General features: G+C 37.3%; 1 protein-coding gene across 1 annotated transcript in view; it reads left to right on the forward strand.

Annotated features, from left to right (window-relative positions):
• Positions 1 to 56: 56 nt before the first annotated feature.
• LOC104411335 (macrophage mannose receptor 1-like) overlaps positions 57 to 19,546 on the forward strand; it is a 30,152-nt gene continuing 10,662 nt past the window's right edge. Inside the window, exons 1-19 of the mRNA XM_010021729.1 lie at positions 57 to 114; positions 1,922 to 2,323; positions 3,649 to 3,822; positions 4,601 to 4,759; positions 5,637 to 5,747; positions 6,364 to 6,498; positions 6,808 to 6,990; positions 8,566 to 8,720; positions 9,080 to 9,193; positions 9,597 to 9,712; positions 10,018 to 10,166; positions 12,492 to 12,691; positions 14,173 to 14,294; positions 14,909 to 14,996; positions 16,196 to 16,337; positions 17,308 to 17,343; positions 17,465 to 17,640; positions 18,233 to 18,300; positions 18,750 to 18,850. Of these exons, the coding sequence (XP_010020031.1) occupies positions 57 to 114; positions 1,922 to 2,323; positions 3,649 to 3,822; positions 4,601 to 4,759; positions 5,637 to 5,747; positions 6,364 to 6,498; positions 6,808 to 6,990; positions 8,566 to 8,720; positions 9,080 to 9,193; positions 9,597 to 9,712; positions 10,018 to 10,166; positions 12,492 to 12,691; positions 14,173 to 14,294; positions 14,909 to 14,996; positions 16,196 to 16,337; positions 17,308 to 17,343; positions 17,465 to 17,640; positions 18,233 to 18,300; positions 18,750 to 18,850 (2,689 nt within the window). The remainder of the gene's footprint in view (positions 115 to 1,921; positions 2,324 to 3,648; positions 3,823 to 4,600; positions 4,760 to 5,636; positions 5,748 to 6,363; positions 6,499 to 6,807; positions 6,991 to 8,565; positions 8,721 to 9,079; positions 9,194 to 9,596; positions 9,713 to 10,017; positions 10,167 to 12,491; positions 12,692 to 14,172; positions 14,295 to 14,908; positions 14,997 to 16,195; positions 16,338 to 17,307; positions 17,344 to 17,464; positions 17,641 to 18,232; positions 18,301 to 18,749; positions 18,851 to 19,546) is intronic.

Here is a 19,546-nt window from a genome sequence, read left to right on the forward strand (position 1 = left end):
AGTTCTCATCATCCAGCTTTTGGTGAAGAGAAGAAAAGAAAACAGCGTTTGCAGTTATGTTCTCTGGGTTCTTACTCATTCTTTCTCTTGTTCACAGTGCTTTGCAGCTGGAGGGTAAGTATCTCCAGTTTGTCTCTTATGAAGCTGCCAGTGAAAGTGCTTCCATGTCCTCTGGCATTTCCAGGTGGTTTATGGTTCTGTGGCAGTGCCTATATGTACGTTATTAGTTTGGGACATCTGGATGGGGAGCTTCTTAATGGCAGGTGAGAAGCAAGGGTCTAACAGAAATAAAGAAATGGATAGACAAGGAAGAAAAGATTGAATTCTTAATGGTTTTATTCAGATGTAGGGGCACTATCATTTCAGTAACCACAGATGATCAGACTTAAAAAAATGATATGTTTAAATGTGTGTTCTGATTTTTGAGCTGTTGGTGTCTGTGTAATGTTTAGCAAAGTCTGGCAGGAAAAACTTCAGAAGTACTGAAATGTGGAATTCTTTGTAGGACATTAAGATAATCACAGATGATGGCTGTGCACACCAGAGACACTTAATGCTTATAAAGAGGATTATTTTCATTCATTGTTTTGAACTGACTCACTGAATTCACTGTCATTGATAAAGTGGACAAAGTAAATTGTTTGTGAAATAAAATTGGATTAATATTTGGAAAGTTATAGTAGAATTGCAGTGACAATATTGCTACCATCTCTTCAGCTGTACTTCTATTGTAGGTGTTAAACACGTGGCTTTTGGAAACCTGAATGTTTAAGGTTAAATCCTTTTGGCTTTGTAACTCCTGAGTAAATCTGTTACAGATTTCCACAGAATAAATGGTATTTTTTTAATCACACGTGGTACCACTGCAGGCCAGAATAATTGTTTCCAGTGTACTGTGTATCAACTGGATTTCAATGTTTTCCAGCCTTTTTAATGAACTTTCTTTAGCTTTTTAAATACATTTTAATTAAATCTGATGCCTAGTGACCACAAAATACATCAGGACCAAGATTTATTATGAGTCCCACAAGCTTTGGAGGGAAATATATAACCAGGTGGGTCACAAGGTGTATACCACAAAGCAGCAGAGCAAATGCACAGGCCTGATTCACTGATGCTACTGATAAACTCCCTGCAGGACTGAAATTAGCTCAGCTACTTCTACTTAACATTGGAGCTGCCACTGTATATATGATCAGAGAAACTACCTGGAGGACTAGGAACCCAATTTCTGGTACACATGGACCTTCTAACTTCCATCAGCCTGTCTGCATTTCTGCATAGTGGCCAAATGCCACTACTACCCAGTCTTTGCTACTTTCTCAGGCTGTGACTGGTTTCCCAGTGTCCTTCCTAGCTTTGCATTGCAATGGTTAATAGAAGATACTACAGGTCTTGTGGGTCAGCAAGGCCAGGGAGCCCAGAGTACCCACAGGTGTTCACCCGCATTCATACAGTGGAAAGGAAACGTGGATTCAGGAGGAGGGAGACAAATGGCTCAGCAAAGACAGCTGAGCCTTGGAGACCGACAAGATCTTGCAGGGTAAGGGAAGCTTGTAGAGATCAGAGGTCTACAGGGCCATGCATGTGAGGATAGATGGAAACAGGGTAATGGTAAGAGCAGTGTGGTTGAGAGAATTCCCATGATGGATGTAAATCAATCCAGCAAGCTGTGCTCAGTTCTGATGCTGCTGACAGTCTAATTATGGTGACACAATAATGAAATACATATTCTGTTGTCTACCTTATTGCTTTTTAATCAGTAAAATTGATGTTGCACTACACTGTCCAAAACCATTATGTTTTTATCTGATATGATTAGTATAACTCATGCTCATGTGAATGGGACTCAATCACATCACATTTCCACTATACATATATTCTCTATTAACCATTTACTATGTATTTTTTTGTTTTACAGACATTGAACCTTTTTTAATATATAATAAAGTCAACAAGGTCTGTCTTCAGGCATCTGTCGCACAGTCTGTTAGAACAGCCACTTGCCATCAAGACAATGAATCACAAAAATTCAGGTGGATCACTGATCATCAGCTTATGAGTGTGAGGCTGAACCTATGCCTCGGGGTGCCGTCCAAGGAAGATCAGGCTCTGATCACCCTGTACCCATGTAACCGAAGAAATGAGCTCCAATGGTGGGAATGCAGAAATGAAAGCCTTCTTGCAATCCAAGGAGAAGATCTGTTTTTCAGTCCTGGCAATGAAGAACATGATAATATTTTGTTGAAGAAGGGGCTGAGTGAAAAGAATAAGTGGAAGATCTTTGGGGCCATGGATATTTTATGTTCCCAGGGATACGAAGGTACAGAAAATTGATTTTCACCCTTTGCACCAATTTGTTTGTGAGTATTAGAGTGTTTTGGATCATTGGCTCTGACTATTCTGATTCCTTCAGTAACTAACCTTCAGAGTTTTACAAAATCAGTGTACTGAGGTAGTTAGCTTTGAATTTAATGTTATGTTTATGGCGAAATATGTGTAACACATATATTATATAATACACACACTATTTCAGTATATTTATTGTAGGATATTAGTATTATAAGTATTACATATACTTCATATACTTTCTCTATATTCTCTAAATCTGTAAGTATATACAGATATACCTACTTTGATATTATATGTAAGTATTCTCTAGAGTCACTGTTGCTCACCATACTGTGTCACTACATTGTTAATAAAGACTCATATATAATACACACACTATTTCAGTATATTTATTGTAGGATATTAGTATTATAAGTATTACATATACTTCATATACTTTCTCTATATTCTCTAAATCTGTAAGTATATACAGATATACCTACTTTGATATTATATGTAAGTATTCTCTAGAGTCACTGTTGCTCACCATACTGTGTCACTACATTGTTAATAAAGACTATAAACACTGATAAATTTCTTCTACAGCAACATGGAAATGAAATTACATCCTCAAGAAACACATTATGGGTAAGCTGAGAAAGGGCTGGAAGTACCAGTGTAGGCACAGGAAGTGTGGTTTTTGTGACTCAGCAGATGAGGATGCTCATGAAATGATTGTTATTAACAGTGCAGTTACCCTTGGTGATTAGCTGAAGTCTGATTGTTCTGAATGGCCCTCCCACATCCAGAATGAATTTTCTAAAAACCACCTCACAGGATATTTGAAGTATTAAACTCTGAGCCTTGCATGTGGGAGCTGCTCCACTGTATGTGAGATACTTAAACATTCACTGGAATAAAACCAGAGATGGATTGTCTAACCTGATGTTTACTTTTTCCAGGAAGTAGAACTTCTAAATATTAGTTCCTTCTCTTACACATTATATATAAATCTTAACATTGTTTACAATAGTAGTATCTTAGGGTAGAGTTCTGGAGCCTTAAGCTTGTAAAAGCGTCTTGGGCAGGACAAAAATATAGTTGTAGACTGCATCTATGAAATATTACATCAGAATAGTGCTATTTTAAAACATATGTCAGCAGCTTAAGTCTGTAAAAGTGTTAAAATGAATTTTGTTATAGGCAATGTAACATGGAAAGTACTTTGAGATGCAATTCAGCCATTAAGCATAGACTTCACATTTTTCAGTTTACAGCCATTTATTGTTTTCCATAATGTGCATTTTGTCTTCTCAGAGACCTTTACACTGCTTGGAAATGCTTTTGGGGCACCCTGTGTCTTCCCTTTCATGTACAATAAGCAGTGGTATGCCAAGTGCACAGAGGCTGGCCGGTCAGATGGCTGGCTGTGGTGTGCAACCACTGCAGACTATGACACAGACCAGCGATACGGATTTTGCCCATCAAAAGGTAAGTAAGTTCTCTGTTCCCATGTAGCTCACCTCAGTGTGGTACTGGCAAAGCAGCACGAGCAGACTATGAATGGTTATCATAACATATATTTTACAAGAATGTATTTTAGTATATGATGTATTGCTACATCCTGCAGCTCTCTACACAAAGAAATAAAATGTCACATTAAGATGTGGTGAAAAGTGTGATTGAAGAGTAAAACAGCATGCAGTTCCCACTAATTGTGGGGGTGTTGAGCAGCATGATAATTTTGAGCTCCTCACTGTTTCCCAGTGAGGATGTGCACTGTCACCATTGTACAGTCCTTCTCTGAGGACCCCCGCTGCAATAGATGTGGGCACAGAAATTAATGATGTGGAAAGATTAATGATGAAGTGATGAAGTTAACATTTCAGTCTTTGTGATTTGCATGTGATTTTTGGGCTTTTTTTGGTTGTGTGGGTTTGTTGGGGTTTTTTTGGTTTTTTTTTTTTTTTCCCCTTAAGTGAAGTATGTCCTTTTATCCATAGTATTAAGTCCTATTCATATCTTCATGGAACAAGAGGCAATATTGACAACTCTATTTGTCAGTTTACAGGCCTTAACTTCACCCTTCCCCATCCTGCTTGTAACAGTTTTGGTGCTCTTGAAAGAACAGTGCAGGTGATATTTAATCAAAATGCCATATATAACAAAAACCTGGAACTCTTTTATTTTATTTTTTTTTTTTTTGTTTTGTTTTGTTTTTTCTGTGGAGGAGTTACTATCATCCCCAAAATAATTATTTTCTTCACAGATAAAGACACCACCTGGAGTACAGATCTGCTAACGAATATCCGCTACCAAATAAACTCTGAATCAGCTCTTACATGGCACCAAGCAAGGAAGAGCTGTCAGCAGCAAAATGCAGAATTATTGAGTATCACAGACATTCATGAACAAATACACCTTAAAGGTAAGGAATTAAAGCAAACCCTGACTTGCATTCAAGATCTGTTCAGTTTATCATCACAGGTAAGGACTATTTAGTATGGTTTTGGCTAATATCTATAGATCTAAATATGCATGAGTGAGTAAACAAAGTATTTTAGAATTTACAAGTACTTGTCAAAATCACTGTCAAGATTAAACAGAATTCAGAGCATTCCAGTATGCTGCAAGTGTAACTTTGGCTTCCTGTTTAAAAATGGTATATTAAAACTTTGTTGAGGCATTGTTTGGTTTTTTTTTTTAAGGAAGGGGAAAAAAGAGATCTGAAAAGTAAATGAAAGTTTCATTTTTTTTGGTCAAAAGAAAGCTTTAAAATTGAAAATGAGAAATAAGAGATATCTTTGTGCGAAAAGAAAGATGTGTTTGTGTCAAATGGAGTTTGAGATCTGATTTTTTTTCATTCATTTGACAAACTGAAAAGTATCAGTTATTCACAGATCCGAAATCATGGCTCTACCTACCCATGTATTGCTGGAGAAATGGTGTGGAAGAAACTTTCTCTTGCTGTTTTTAATTATAAATTTAACTTCTAAAAGCTTTATACGAACAAATCCAATGTTGTAGAGAATTTACCCTATTCTACAAAACCACTTTAATTTTTTATATACTTTGTAGAATCTTATCTGTGATCATTTTCATTAGGTGATAGAATAAAAGAAGGTTTTTTTGTTTGCTTGGTTACAGCAATCAAAGCTTAACATATTTCAATTTTTCAGGTATCTCAGTATCTAAAGACATATATAGATAGATATTTAAGGATTTTGAGTCTTCCTAGAGACATTGCTAGTGACTACTGCTAATAAGTGATTTATAAAATCATTTATCTTCTTTGAATTACACAGAGTTAACAGAAGGTACAGATTCTGCACTATGGATTGGACTCAACAGACTGGACTTGAGTGGATGGAAGTGGATTGGAGGCAGCCCTTTCCGGTACTTAAACTGGGCTCCAGGTAGCTATGACTTTGTATGATTCTGTGTCTCAAAATTAAAAAAATGACATACCTTAAATATTGCTTTAAATTCTATTATCAGATAGAGGTTGGACAGAGCCTTGGTTGACAGAGTCTAGTGTGAGGTGTCCCTGCCCATGGCAGGAGGGTTGGAACTAGATGAGCTTAAGGTCCTTTCCCACCCAAACCATTCTATGATTCCATGTGCCAGGAGTTATGCATTTTAGGTTTTCTTGCTTTAGCTTTAGTAAAAAAAAATAAATCTTTTCTCTAGTGATATAAGCCAGAAACCTCTATGTACTGCAGAACTATTTTAGCTCTGAAAGCAATACTGTTTTTTCCCAAACTATATATGGTCTTCTGTTTCTTGTCCCTAGCAATAAAACTATGAGGGGGTTATATGTTCATATTCACTTGAATGATATTACATTTCGTACACACATGCCTACTACTAGAGACCTGCCTCAATTCTTGCCAAAGCTGGGAAAGACATGATCAGTGAGAGCTGGTGCTCTCATTTCAGCCAGAAGTGATTTCCTTTTGTGCATTTTTTGTGCTTAGAGGTCTATTTGCCTTTCAGAAAAATTCACTTTTTTTACCTGTACCTTTCCCAAAGGAAGCCCCTCTCCAGAATCTGGAAAACTCTGCGTGGTTTTAAATCCTGAAACAAAAACTAAATGGGAAAATTGGGAATGTGATCAAAAGCTTGGTTATGTTTGTGAAAAAAGAAACTTTACCTTGGTTCCCTCAGGTAAGTTGATATATGCTGATAATTAAAGTAGAAGCCATTATGGGATTTGGTTGGCATTCACATTGACAAAGATGAGCAGAAGAGGTTTATTAGAAATAGAAACAATTTCTTATTTGTCTGGTTTGCTTTTTACAACTTAGAATCGTACATATGTTCATCATGTTTTGCATCCATCATTTCCTTATAATGAGAATTTCCAAAGAGGATTCTTCATTTAGAACTTCTGCACAGAATATGTGAAATTATTTTCAGTGTCATGTCCCTTGCATGTCATTTGAGCTCCTCTAAAATGCTGGTGTTTGTTCCTAGGTGACATGGGGCCTGTTACTTGTCCAGTTGGATGGGTACTGTATATAGATCACTGTTATAAGATCTTCAGGGAGACCAAAGGATGGGAAGAAGCTTTGACATCTTGTCAGAAGGAAGGGAGTCACCTGGCCAGCATCCAAAGCCTTGAGGAGCACAGCTTTATGGTGTCTCAGCTTGGGTACAGTGAGTGTTTCCAGGGCAGGGCTTTTGACTTTGCATGTAAGAAGCACCAGATAGCTGAATTGAGATGTAGCAATTGTACTAACATGAAGTGCATGCATGAGACAGACGTCCAGTGGTGTTAGGCTGCTGCAGTGCTTTCCTTTCAGATTTAAAACACATACTGCCTTCTGCGCTGCAACTTGCAGACTTACTCAACTGTTTTGTGCTTTGGTTTGCATGAGGGTAGAAGGACATCAGTCATCCCAGTGAGAAGGCTTCTTAGTGAAAGGATTATGAAATATAACTTCCACTTTAAAAGTATGTTTTTTATGGAAAAAACACATCTACATGTCTTTCTGTGCATTCAGGGAACTTACAGCATGGCTTTAAGTCATTCTCTGCATCTTGTGGTCAACCATCAGCCAGATCAGCAAGCTCATAGGTCTCTGCATAACTGAAGAAGTGATGGAAGAAACCTACTAAAGAAAAGTTTAGCTCTACATTGCCGGATAGAAATGATCAGCAAAGCTATCCAATGTGGTTCCCAGGCAGCAAGCTGTGGAATTGCCTGGGCTACCTAAAGAATGGTACTCAGGTCATTGGATCTAACATGTCAGGGTGGTCTTGCCATGGCCTTTTTAATATCCCTGGCAGAAACATGAGGAGTCTGTGACCTGTTGCTACTTTTTGCCCTTGATAACTATTTGCTTTTTTTCATGCTTAGGGGTAGTGAAAGGGTTTATTAGTTATTGAAAAAGTGAAAGATATTCAAGGCAGAAAAATTCTTTATTCAGGAAGAGTAATTTTCCTGCTTGGTGTCCAACCACACAAGGAGATATTTTTGGTTTCTTTTACTTTTTGATTCTGGTATCTTACCATACTTTAGTGACTACTGAAAAATTTGTGAGCGTCCTTCTGTATTTTTCTTTCTCATTTTTGTGAATGCTGCCTAAATTTATCTTTCATTTTCCTTGCTTTCCTTTTGTTAAGAATGCCTGAAACTGTAGTATCATACACTGGTTTAGGCCAGAAGGAACCCTGGAGATCATTAGTCCAGCCTTAGCTTGGAGCAGGGCTAGCTTCAAAGTTAGATGTGGTTGCTGACAGCCTTCCCTGCAGAGTTTTGGATATTGTCAAACCTCTGATTTTACTTATTGACTAAACAATTGATCTAGGGCTGGGGGATTTGGTCTTGGGGGGGGTTCTCTGCTTTTTTCATTTTGTTGAAAGAAGTTTTTAAACCATTCATGCTTCAAGTTACATAAAACCAATGTTTTAAAATCTGACCACTGCATCAAAACCTAAAAAGTAATTCTATCCTACCAACATAGTGTGTAAGCACTGGGATGGTAATTTGCTCTTCTCCCACTGCTATGAGGAAGAGAAGCAAAGTTCTTAATCCAGTGCAGAGCTTTTATTACATTCTAATTTTCCAAAGCATATGTTAATATCTTTGTGTTCAAAATGATCAGGCAACGCACTAAATCTTATTTCAAAAATTTAGGAAAGGGATTATATGTTCTAGACCTTAAGGGTGCTGTAAAAAGGATGCAATGGCATAAAGACATCTTCTAGTTCTGTGTTTCCGTGTTTCAGAGCCAACAGACAAGCTATGGATTGGACTGAATGATCATAAATTTCAAATGTATTTTGAATGGAGTGATGGTACACCAGTGACATACACAAAATGGCACCTGGGAGAGCCATCTACCACAAACAGGCCAGAAGATTGTGTGCTGATCAAGGGCCAGGTAACATTATTTAATACAAATTTTACTTTAATATTGAAACTAACTGAAAGTCACCAATGAAATTATTAGGGCTATAAAACAGGTCTCTGAATGTAGTTTGAGTACATTCTCCCTGCACCATCATCCCTTCTTATCACTGCCAACTGTAGCTGTACTACTATAGCTCAGTCTACTATATCACTGAATGTAAGCAGATATATTTTTGTTATCAATCAGGGGAACTGGATAAGCAAAAAAGAAATCTATTTCAAAATTAAACGAAAAAGAAAATTAATAGTTTACATTATAAAGAAATTATTCTTTTTCTTTAGATTATTCCTCTTCATCTCTTGGTCATTTCATTCTTTTTCCTGCCATAGGATGGCTATTGGGCAGACTATGTCTGTGAAAAGAAAGCTGGATACATTTGCAAAAGAAAAGCTATATCGCAAATAGCAGGAGACAAGGAAACTACTGATGCAGGTTGCAAAAAGGTAAGTAGATAAAAATGAAACATCTATTTCCCAAATCAACTAAGTACTTTGTCTGAGAAACATCTAAAATTATTTGAATTGTTTATATTACTTATGTATAGATGTTCTGGGTTTTTTAAAATCTTTTTTTTATTAATTTTATTTACATATAATTTTTGGTTTATTTGGTTTATTTATTATGTAGTTTCTCTCAGTTACTTTAAACATTAGAAAGTTTACAGAACTAATTTACAGAAATTTACAGAAAATGCTTAGAAGGAACCTGTACTCTCACTGCAAAAGGTTTTTAATTCATAATATTAATGATTATTATGTTTAATTTCAAAATGGTATAGCTCACCTTAATATATATCACATCACAGTAATTAAAAAGTTACATGAAAATCCTAAAATTGTGTCACAGGGCTGGAGAAGATATGGAACCTACTGTTATCTTACTGGACATGTTCCAGCAACATTTTCAGAAGCAAACACCACTTGTGAAAGAGAAGGTGGTTACTTAGCCACAGTTGAAAGTAGGTATGATAATGACTTTTCCTTGGCTTTTAAATGGATAAAGGCTGTATGTTCTGAAATATTCCTGGAACTACAGAATCTAAGACAACATCAAACAGCAAATTAGATGAGTTACAAATGAGGTCTCTTGTTGAACAGTAAAAAAGTCTCACACTTGGTTTTTGATTTGGAGAGAGCCAGAATCCTGTCATAAGGTCCTCTCCCCAGGTTGGAAGCAAGGAAAAGGAGAAAAGGACTCATCATCAGATTATACAACTAGGATGTGGAAATATGGCTTTTTCACTTGCATCTTTGTGATCCCTTTGCAGGTATGAACAAGCTTACCTGACTAGCCTTGTCGGGCTGAGGCCTGAGAAATATTTCTGGCTTGGTCTCTCTGACATACTTGACCAAGGCACTTTCAGGTGGACCAATGGTGAAGCTGTCTCCTTCACGCACTGGGATGCAGCAATGCCTGGTAGGTGCCATGACAGTGGATGGTAGGTGATCTCCGAGGTCGTTGTCCTATTTGGGTCCTCTAAATTTTATGCTTGAAGCTTTTAGTTTATTTTACAAGAACTGACAGTTTTCAAACCCCATCTTTTAATTTCAAGAGGAACGATTTGAAATGCAGTTTTATGTTAAAACATCTTATATATCTACCCATAAGTGCAACTTTTTGGCTCATCTTCATGAAAAGATAAACAGGAATTACAGGCAGGTCCTGAGTCTATTTCACGCTCATCCCTCTGGTGGAAAAGTTAACCTGGGAGAAGAGTCTGAAGCAGCAACTGTAAAATAAGGATTTAGAGTTAGAATGAAAAAATCAGTATCAAAAATGATCATATCACTATTTCTTGTGATGTTAAAGCTACATTCACAAAATCATGCTGTGCAGAAGCACAGAAAACAAGAATTCAAAATGCCATGAAGGAATCTGCTCTCCCCAAGATATACAATATCCTTCCTAGTGATCATTTGTCTGAAAACTTTCTCAAAAATCTTCAGTGAGGATATAAAATGCAAAATAAAATAAAAGCAATAAAAAAATCTCAGAAGACATAGATTAATAAAACTTCTGTAAATGCCGAGAGAAGAAAGCTTGCCAGGGAATCCATGGTGCCAGCAGATGGTCAGAGTATAAAGTTAGCACTCAGATCAGTCTGGAACAATAAAGAAAAACTAGTTTCTTTGCCTCTGTGCTCACTGAGGAAGAAAGTGGGCTTTTGTGCTGGAAAGTTTCATTGTTGAGGGTATGATTAGAGACACTATTTCAAGCTAAAATACCAGGAGACTTGATTATGGAACAAATAGATGACCTGAAGTATAGTAAGTCAGGGCTAAGCACAGTTGCAGAAGCATCCATGAACTGTGAAGGTTACATTAAGCAAACTGCTCACTTCAATGTGAACAGTTAATGCTAAAACTGCCTTAACAGCTAAGGGATGGGAAAAAAAAGCGAATTTGGTGTCAACATTTAAAATGCTTCCAGAGAGATGTGAAATACAGACCAATGAGTCATTGGTTAATTAGCTGAATCTGTACTACAGAATAGAACAAAGAAGATATAGTGAGAAATATAGAAAATTGCTTGTGCCAAGGGAGGTCATGCTTAGACATCTCTTGCAGCTCCCCACAGGAGCCAAAAAGCATACAAATAAGGGACATCTAGCCAGTGTGGTCTATCTCAGTTACCAAGAGCCCTGCAGCTAATCTGACACAGGAAAGCTCTTGAATAAACATTCTGATCAAAAAGCAGGGGATGGAAGGTGTGTGTGTGTGGTTTGTGTGTGGGTGGGTTTTTTCTCTTTGTTTTTTTTGTTTGTTTGTTGTGGGAGTTTTGGGGGTGGGTGTTTGTTTGTTTGTTTGTTTGTTTTTTTATGGTTGGTGGGTTTTACTGTGAAAGAGTGCTCACCACAGGAGTTTTCACTATGAGGGTGTCCCAAAATGATCTGTGCCAAAGCCCATGCTGTTCAACATATTTACAGACAATGTGGAGAAGGTGAAATAGTGAGGTGAATAGACTTACTGATGATAAGAAATTATTTCTGATAGTGAAGATGTGCCTGTGAGAAAACACAGGGTAATCTCAGGAGAATAAGTGACCAAACGGTAAAATAGAAGGTGAAATTTTTTGATGGGTTTATAGCTGACCATTTAATTTCAGGAGTTAGTTCCTGGTGCCATGATAGACAGGTCCATTAAAACATCAGGTCTCCAACAAGCAGGAATCAAAAAGCAAAATAAAATGTTAAGAATAGCTAGGAAATGAAGAAAGAACACAACTAAACCATCATATAAGCCCCTTATGTGCATTTGACTATCGTATGTGATGTATACACCTCTGGTTGCCTCTGAGAGAATATACTAAAATTACAGCAAGTGTCACAGGATAAGCTTTATCATGTCTCTGTCAAGGTTTCCATGCCTGCTGTATGTATGCACCGTATGTTTCCATCTGTTTGTTTGAAAATCACTCGTGACCAAGGTTATGGTACTGGATATGAAACCAGTTTAATGTAAGTAGGAATGAGGTTCTCACTTGAAAACGCTTGAAATCACCCATGAAATTATGCAGGACATTCAAAATTAAAAAATAATAATAAAAAAGAATAATCCTGAACTGATCATGGCTTCGTCAAACAGGAAAATACTACTCTTTGCCTGTGTGAAAACCACCTAAATTATAACTGCTATTCAAGTGTTATCTGGCAAGAAGTGAATGGCTGCTGCTCAAAGGTTTTCAGTAAGAATGAAACAATTTAGGATAAAATGTACAATGTGTTTTTTATTTCTCATAAAGGAAGTAATCCAGGATGTGTAGCCATGAGAACTGGGACTGCAGCTGGATTATGGGATGTACTTGACTGTGAGACAAACCAAAAATATATCTGTAAGCAGTGGGCAAAGGGTGCAACAACTCCACCTGTTCCAACTACTGCTCTGGTCCCCGCGTGTCCTGAAGGTTGGGTATCAAACTACCATAGTAGTTCCTGTTTTAAAGTAAGTGGCTAATTAAAAGAATGAGAGAGGCTTTGAACTGCTTGGACAGGGAGGAGAGAAAGAAATAAAAACTAAGTTTGTCTTCATTTTGTGATATCTGAGACTGGAATATAGAAATCAAATCAACCCAACCAAACAGCAACCACAAACGAACAGCACACCCAAACAAACAATTAAACAAAAAAAAAAAAACCACCCCAAAACCCAAACATCTCAGGAAATTATCTATAAGAGGGAAGAAACTTGGGAAGAAACTCAGGAAGAAAGATGAGGTTGAAGGGACTGAACACAAGGGGACGAGGGTAGGAAAGAGGACACAGGAACGAAAATGTACAAGTTTTTACCCCCAGGGGTTGAATGAATTGGAGCAGAAAACATAAAGTCACTAGGAAGACATACAAAAAAGGGGGGGGGGGAACCCCAAAACCAACCAACCCCACCCCCCCCAAAAAAAAACCACAAAAAGAAGAAACAATATTAAAATTACTGAGAGAACAATGTCAAAATGCTGTATTAAACACGAGAAGCAACAGTGCTTGGCTGTTATCATGGCTCTTGATGTCAGTGTGGTCACTAGGTTGTGCAAAGATCCCGTATTTATCTGAGGTGTGTGAGAGTTCAGGGAACAAAGTAGAGAAACAACAAAGTGTATCTACAAGCAGCACAATGCCTAAGGCTGGACCTTGTTAAGATAAGCACATAACCTCACAAAATAAAGCATAAGAAGTCACCCAAAAAGTTAATTAAACCAGCGTTTATGAAGGATATTTATTAGAGAGTTTCTGATGCAAAGATGCAGATAACTTGTATTTGAGGTATACTTGGTTATGTCTGAGCAATGATACAGAAGGGCTTCGAACAAGAAATGAAGGCAATGTGCAAATATTGATTTGGGACCACACAGAATAAAAATGTGTTGAGTAATGAGTCCACCTCTTTTTACTATATAACGGGGTTCACTCTTCCCTCTCCTTCCCCCTGCCATGTCTTTCAAACTCAGATGGAATGCTGTTTAATTGGATTCCTTTGTCCCCAGATCACCAGCTTTAGCTTTGGTCAAACTTGTGCTTATTCTCTGTTTAAACTACCAAAATGTTAGACATCATGCTGCAAATGTAAAGTTGACAGTTCTAAACCACCATGAGGTCATTCTTTTGCCTGCATCTTCAGACTCCTTCTAGGCCACCTTGCTCCTCTACCACAACCACTTTTCTTTCCCTCCATCTGGAAGGTGGCCTGTGCTCTCCTCTAGTTAAAACAAAAGGGAATTGTATTCCTTTCTAGAAATTCCTTCCCTTTGTTTGTCACCACTACACTAACTAGCTAGAGAGCTCTAGCGCAAAAGTTTTATCACCAGAGTAATTGATGCTATTTCTCTTATGGACATTTACAACACTTGTATGAAACCTCACTTGTGGGTGAGCGAGATGGATTTTTTTATTATAACATATATAATATGATTTAAAGTAATGTCTCTATAGTGTTTTTACAGATCGGATATTAAAAAGAAATCATGGCTTGAAGCGCGAGAGTTTTGTAGACATATAGGAGGGGATCTGGCCACCATTAACAGTAAAGATGAGATACCATTACTAAGAAGGTCGTTATAGTGAGTATAATGTGTGTTTATCTTAGCAGATTTAAGAGACATTTCATATGAGCTATTATGAATGCTCTTAAATGATTTGTGAAGCATCAGGATTCCCCCAAAGCCAAAAAACCTGTGATACTTTGAAATTTTATCTACTCATGAACATTTTTGTTTCATGTAAAAAAGAGTTGCTTATATCCAAGACATTAAAAAAACCCAACTGGTATCATTATTACTAGATAGATGAAACTGGGGGTGGGGTGGGGTATTTATAGTAGGGTAGGAAACATGACCAAAAGATTTACTTTTGACTCACCTTAAAGCAGTCAATGCTAAGGCCATTTCCTGAATCTGTGAAGGCCTTTCCTTAGAAAACAGAATATAGAGGAAATACAGGTTCAATACTACTACTAAGTCTGATGAATAAGTCATTGCCATTGAGCCATAGAAATATTAGATATTTCTATGAAGAACATATGTATCTGTATGCCCTTCACCATAGGTAATAGGGTAATTATTACAACTTCACAGAACTTTACAGTGTGCTCCAGAAAGTTTGACAATGTGTTTCTGTATGTTTTTTGTGTTGATGTTTACATGCTGCTCTGTCTTGTAATTTCTGTTAGTGACAGTCACTGTAGCTTTCAAAAAGTTTGGATTGGCTTATTTTCCTTGAATCCAGATGAAGGATTTGCTTGGAGTGATGGCTCTCCAGTGAGTATTTTAATTTTTCATTATATTTGTTTGCTTAAGATGTTTTGGGGTTTTTACTGGTACCCTCATCAAAGAAAACACTAACCTTTATTATCATGACTGTAATTACGGAAACGACTAAAATCATGGCAACGCATTTGAATACATAGAAATTATCTGTATGTCTTCAGGAACTGTAACTTTCTGCACAGCACTCCAACAAATTTTCTTTTCCATATTATCATATGAACGCATAATGTAGAACATAAAAATTCATCATACCAGATCTTGAATCCTGTCTCTGGCAGTGGCTGGAAGCATCTTAAGAGCTAATCAAACAGCAAGCATATTTCCCAGTATACTTGTGCATTCCCCCAGTAAGTGAGAGCTCAGGGTCTTTCATTACTGGAGCTCAGATCTGTAATCTAAATTGGTTTATTTCTGTGAATTTATAGAGTCCTTTCTCAAGCCCACATAAATATCCACAGAGGTATGAAATGTTCCTGCAGGATTCCCCTTCTTATTACCCTTTCTTTACTTCTACTCTCTATTTCCTTTTTTTTTAACACAAGTAATGATCTTTCCTATTATCCTGTCAAACATTAGTTTCCATAAAAGTTTTGGGAAGCAATTTTATCAAGAGCTTTTTGAAAATCTGAAGTAGGTTATATCACATGGTTCTTCCTTCCCATTTGGATGTTAGTTTCTTAAGAAGTAACTCCACTAGGTTTGCAGGACATCTGTCCCAAAAGTCACACTCCTACTCTCATTAACCACAAGGAATGGAAGATGTGAATGCTGACTTGATGCACAGTATGGTCACTACCTCCAGACACCTCTTGGACAATGTAACTTTGAACCAGGTGACAATTGATGAAGTGAAAGCTACCTTGTCTGGACACGATTGGCATGAGTGGAATGGAGGTGAAGTTTATAGCCAGGTGAAGTTAATTAGAAACAGTCCATTTGCCTGTCTCTATCCTGGCTGCACCTAGGGCTTGAGGGGCAAACAAGAGAAAAAGCCCTCTATGGTAAGACAGCCAGATCTTCTGCTCACTGATATTGCCCCCCTGTAAATATTCTTATACCTACTGGTTTTCCTATATTTGTGCCTTTTTTTAGTGAGAGACAGAATAATTCAGACAAATAGTTTGTTTGCTAGTGGGGAGTATAACTGCTGAAACAGATGAAAAAAGTAACAAAGATGGTTTCTTCTGTAGGTTAGGTACATGAACTGGAGGGATGATCAAAGAAATTCAGGAGGACGCAAGCTCTGTGCTGTACTCAATTGGAGTTATACTAAAGAATGGTTACTTTCGGTCTGTGAAGAACAGTTTCTCTGGCTTTGTCAAATAAAAAAAGGTATACTTATTCTGTTCTTGAAGCAAGAAGCTAAATTAACTTTATAAGTAGTTGCTTTCTAATGTAAGCTGCTGGAGAAAGACAAAATTTTGAAGAACTACTTTTTCTAAATGGAGGTCAAGAGCATAGGCTTTTTCACCAATAGACAGTGAGAATAAATACATTTACATAATTATGTAAATTAGGATGTATAAATAATCTGTGTGTTTGCAGAGGTTTTCATAGATTGTGAGTTTTGTGAATATTAAGAAGTTTTTGCTTGTATTTTTGTAACGTAGGAAGTAAGGAGTTGTGAATTCCATATAATACTGATTTTGATGCTAACATCAGTAAAGCTAAAAACCAAATAAAATATGTTTGTACACCAAAGATTTAGTGGTATTCCAAGTTCTCCTTTAACATTATTCAGGATTTAACTGCTTTTGGAAAAGCAATGGTTCAAAGCAGCAGCATTTCTTTTTCTATCAGAACCAGAAATCAGAGGCAGTACATATAGCTGTACTTCCTTTTGCTTAAGAGTATTTGGAACTGAGAGAAGTTTTTGATAGAGCTCAAGTAGATCTAGTGGAAATTTTATCCCTCTTAGTACGGAGGCCCCTCTGGAGGATTATGGAATGTCTACTGACAGATCAGTCAAGGGGCTGTAAACACGAAATTTAAAGTTTTTTGGATAAATCTACCGACCAGAAGAACAATTTTCTCTTACATTGCTCTATGCAGAAATGTGATCCAGCCAAAGCTATGACTTTGCTGACACGGAGCACAACTTATGTTTCACAATTCTAAGTAGATGACCATGCATATTGCCTAATGTGTAGCTGAAACGTGTGGTTAAGACTGCTTTTTAGTTAATGACAGCGAGTGTAGAATCCTGCTCTGTTCCTCACTCTGCTCCTTGCAGCCAGTCACAAGCTACATCATAAAACACACTATGGACACGCGTCATGCCTTCTATTCTCTTGTTTTGCAGGAGTGCCATTAAAATCTGAACCAGCCGATACGTATGGTAGGTTTTTGTGTACATGCATTTTTCTTGTTCAATACTTTTTGTACCAGAATTGTCTTTTTGAAATGAGCTTTTGTGTTCTACAGATACAGAATTTAAGGATACCTTCTTTATCTTCCAGCGTATAAAACCACTGCAGATGGATGGGTCATGTATGAAGATAAGCTATACTACATCAGCAAAAAATATGCCTCCATGGAAAAAGCCCAGGAGTTTTGCAGAATGAATTCTGCAGACCTGGCTGTTATTAATAACAATAGTGAGAGAAGGTTCCTACAGAGAGCGCTAAAAGAAAATGTAAGAATCATTATAAACAGAGAGCCTAAAGTAGAAATGCTTTTGACAATCTGCTTGCAAAACTTCAGTTGCCTCAGAAGTAGAGCCATCAGCATTTTCAATAATGAAATCCACCTCAGATGAGATCTACAACATTCCCCCCAAATGAGCCCTTTGGTCCCATGGGATTTGGTCTCTTTTGCTCTGTGTCAGCTGTGCTGAGGTGGTAAGACAGGTTGGTGGACAGAGGAATATGTGAAGGTGCCAGCTGTGTTGGCTTGGAAAGTAGCTAATGAAAGAGGCAAACTTGAGGTAGGTGCTACAGTCCTGCAGGGAGAATCAAAGATGTGTACCAGCTTCTGACACAAGATCTGCTTCTCTCCTACTCCATCCTAAGGGCCCTCAATGCTGCAGGACTCAGCTGTGATGCTCCAGATAAAAACCTGGCTTCTGCCATATCTGAGTGTGTAAACAAATCACTGTGTTTAACTGTAAGCATGCACTTTACTGCTGTTGACTTCAGTGACTCCTCTGTGAACCTGATCAAGACACATCCATTTCTGCTTGGTTTGCTTAAAATATTTATTCATTAAATAGTATCTTTCTGTTTTAGAAGGAATTCTGGCATTCATCAGAAGGATACTTCATTGGTCTAAAAGTGAGTCTTGACAAAAAATTTAGGTAAGCAAAGATGATCCCTGCAGCTCTTAACATGTAAAAGCAAAAACAGTATTTTATGTAGCTGGAGGTACTAAATGTGTTGTTTTCAAGGAATGAAGGCAGTTCTACGTAACAAGTACAAAGCAGAACAAGATAGTCCTGGAATATTCTAAAGTGCATTAGTTTTTCGCAGAAAGAAATATAAAAACTTTTTTTTTTCTTAAGTAAACACTTACCCAAGGAGAGGCTTGGCAGCTGTACTGTACATACACACTTTCTCAAGTTTCTTTCAAAGATTTCTCTGTAAATTGGAGTGATACTTCACTATGCTGCATTTTATATCTATAAACACACACACACTTAAACCGTGCTCCATACCATAAAGCCTAGCTTTAACTGTGAAATGTTAATTAGGATTCTCATCTCACAATTGAAGTGTATTAATTGATAACTACTTGTATGTCTTTAAGCTGGATAGATGGGACTCCAGTAACCTACGTGGCCTGGGCTGCTAATGAGCCCAACTTTGCAAATAATGAGGAAAACTGTGTGGTAATGTTCTCAGACCACGGTAAGTGACAAGACTAAACTATTAGACTTTACTTGTCTCTGCTTGGATTATAAGTGATGCTGTTGAACTTCTACTGTCAGCTGTCACACAATCTTTTATGGCTGTTTTCTGAAAATTCATTACAGCAGCAAGCCAACAAGTTGCAGTAAGTGATGTAAAACCAGTCATGGAAGAATCCATGTCCTTAGAATTGTGTGATTTTAGTATTATGTGTAATTTAATGCAGATGTCTCAGGATTTATAAGATTGATATCATGCCTTTTTATAGGGCTTTTTACTCTCTCTAAGTAAAAGGTTGAGTGGGCTCTCGTCTTTGCTCCTATGAACTTAAGAAAAATATATGATAGCTACATGAAATGGGGGGTTCGAAGGTACAAGCTGATGAGAAAAGAAGAAAGACAAATACATCTAATGACCTAAGACTGTCTTACATGCTTGTAATTACTCTTAAATGTAAATATCTTGCAAATCCTAGAGCTAATATTTTCTCTTGGTGGTATTTCTGTAACTTAGCTGAGGCTAATGAGAACTCAGTAATATATGTGTAATGAAATCAATCTCTCCATTTATGTTTTATAAAGAATTCTCTCAGCAATCCCACCTGAAGTTTTGCTTTTATATGGAGACACCAACGAGGTTCATTTTTCTGAACATAGGCATCTGGTCTGATTGAGATGCTTCCCTCCTTCTGTAGTT

Source organism: Nestor notabilis, unplaced genomic scaffold, assembly GCF_000696875.1.
Source record: "Nestor notabilis isolate BGI_N333 unplaced genomic scaffold, ASM69687v1 scaffold4399, whole genome shotgun sequence".
NCBI classification, from domain to species: domain Eukaryota; kingdom Metazoa; phylum Chordata; class Aves; order Psittaciformes; family Psittacidae; genus Nestor; species Nestor notabilis.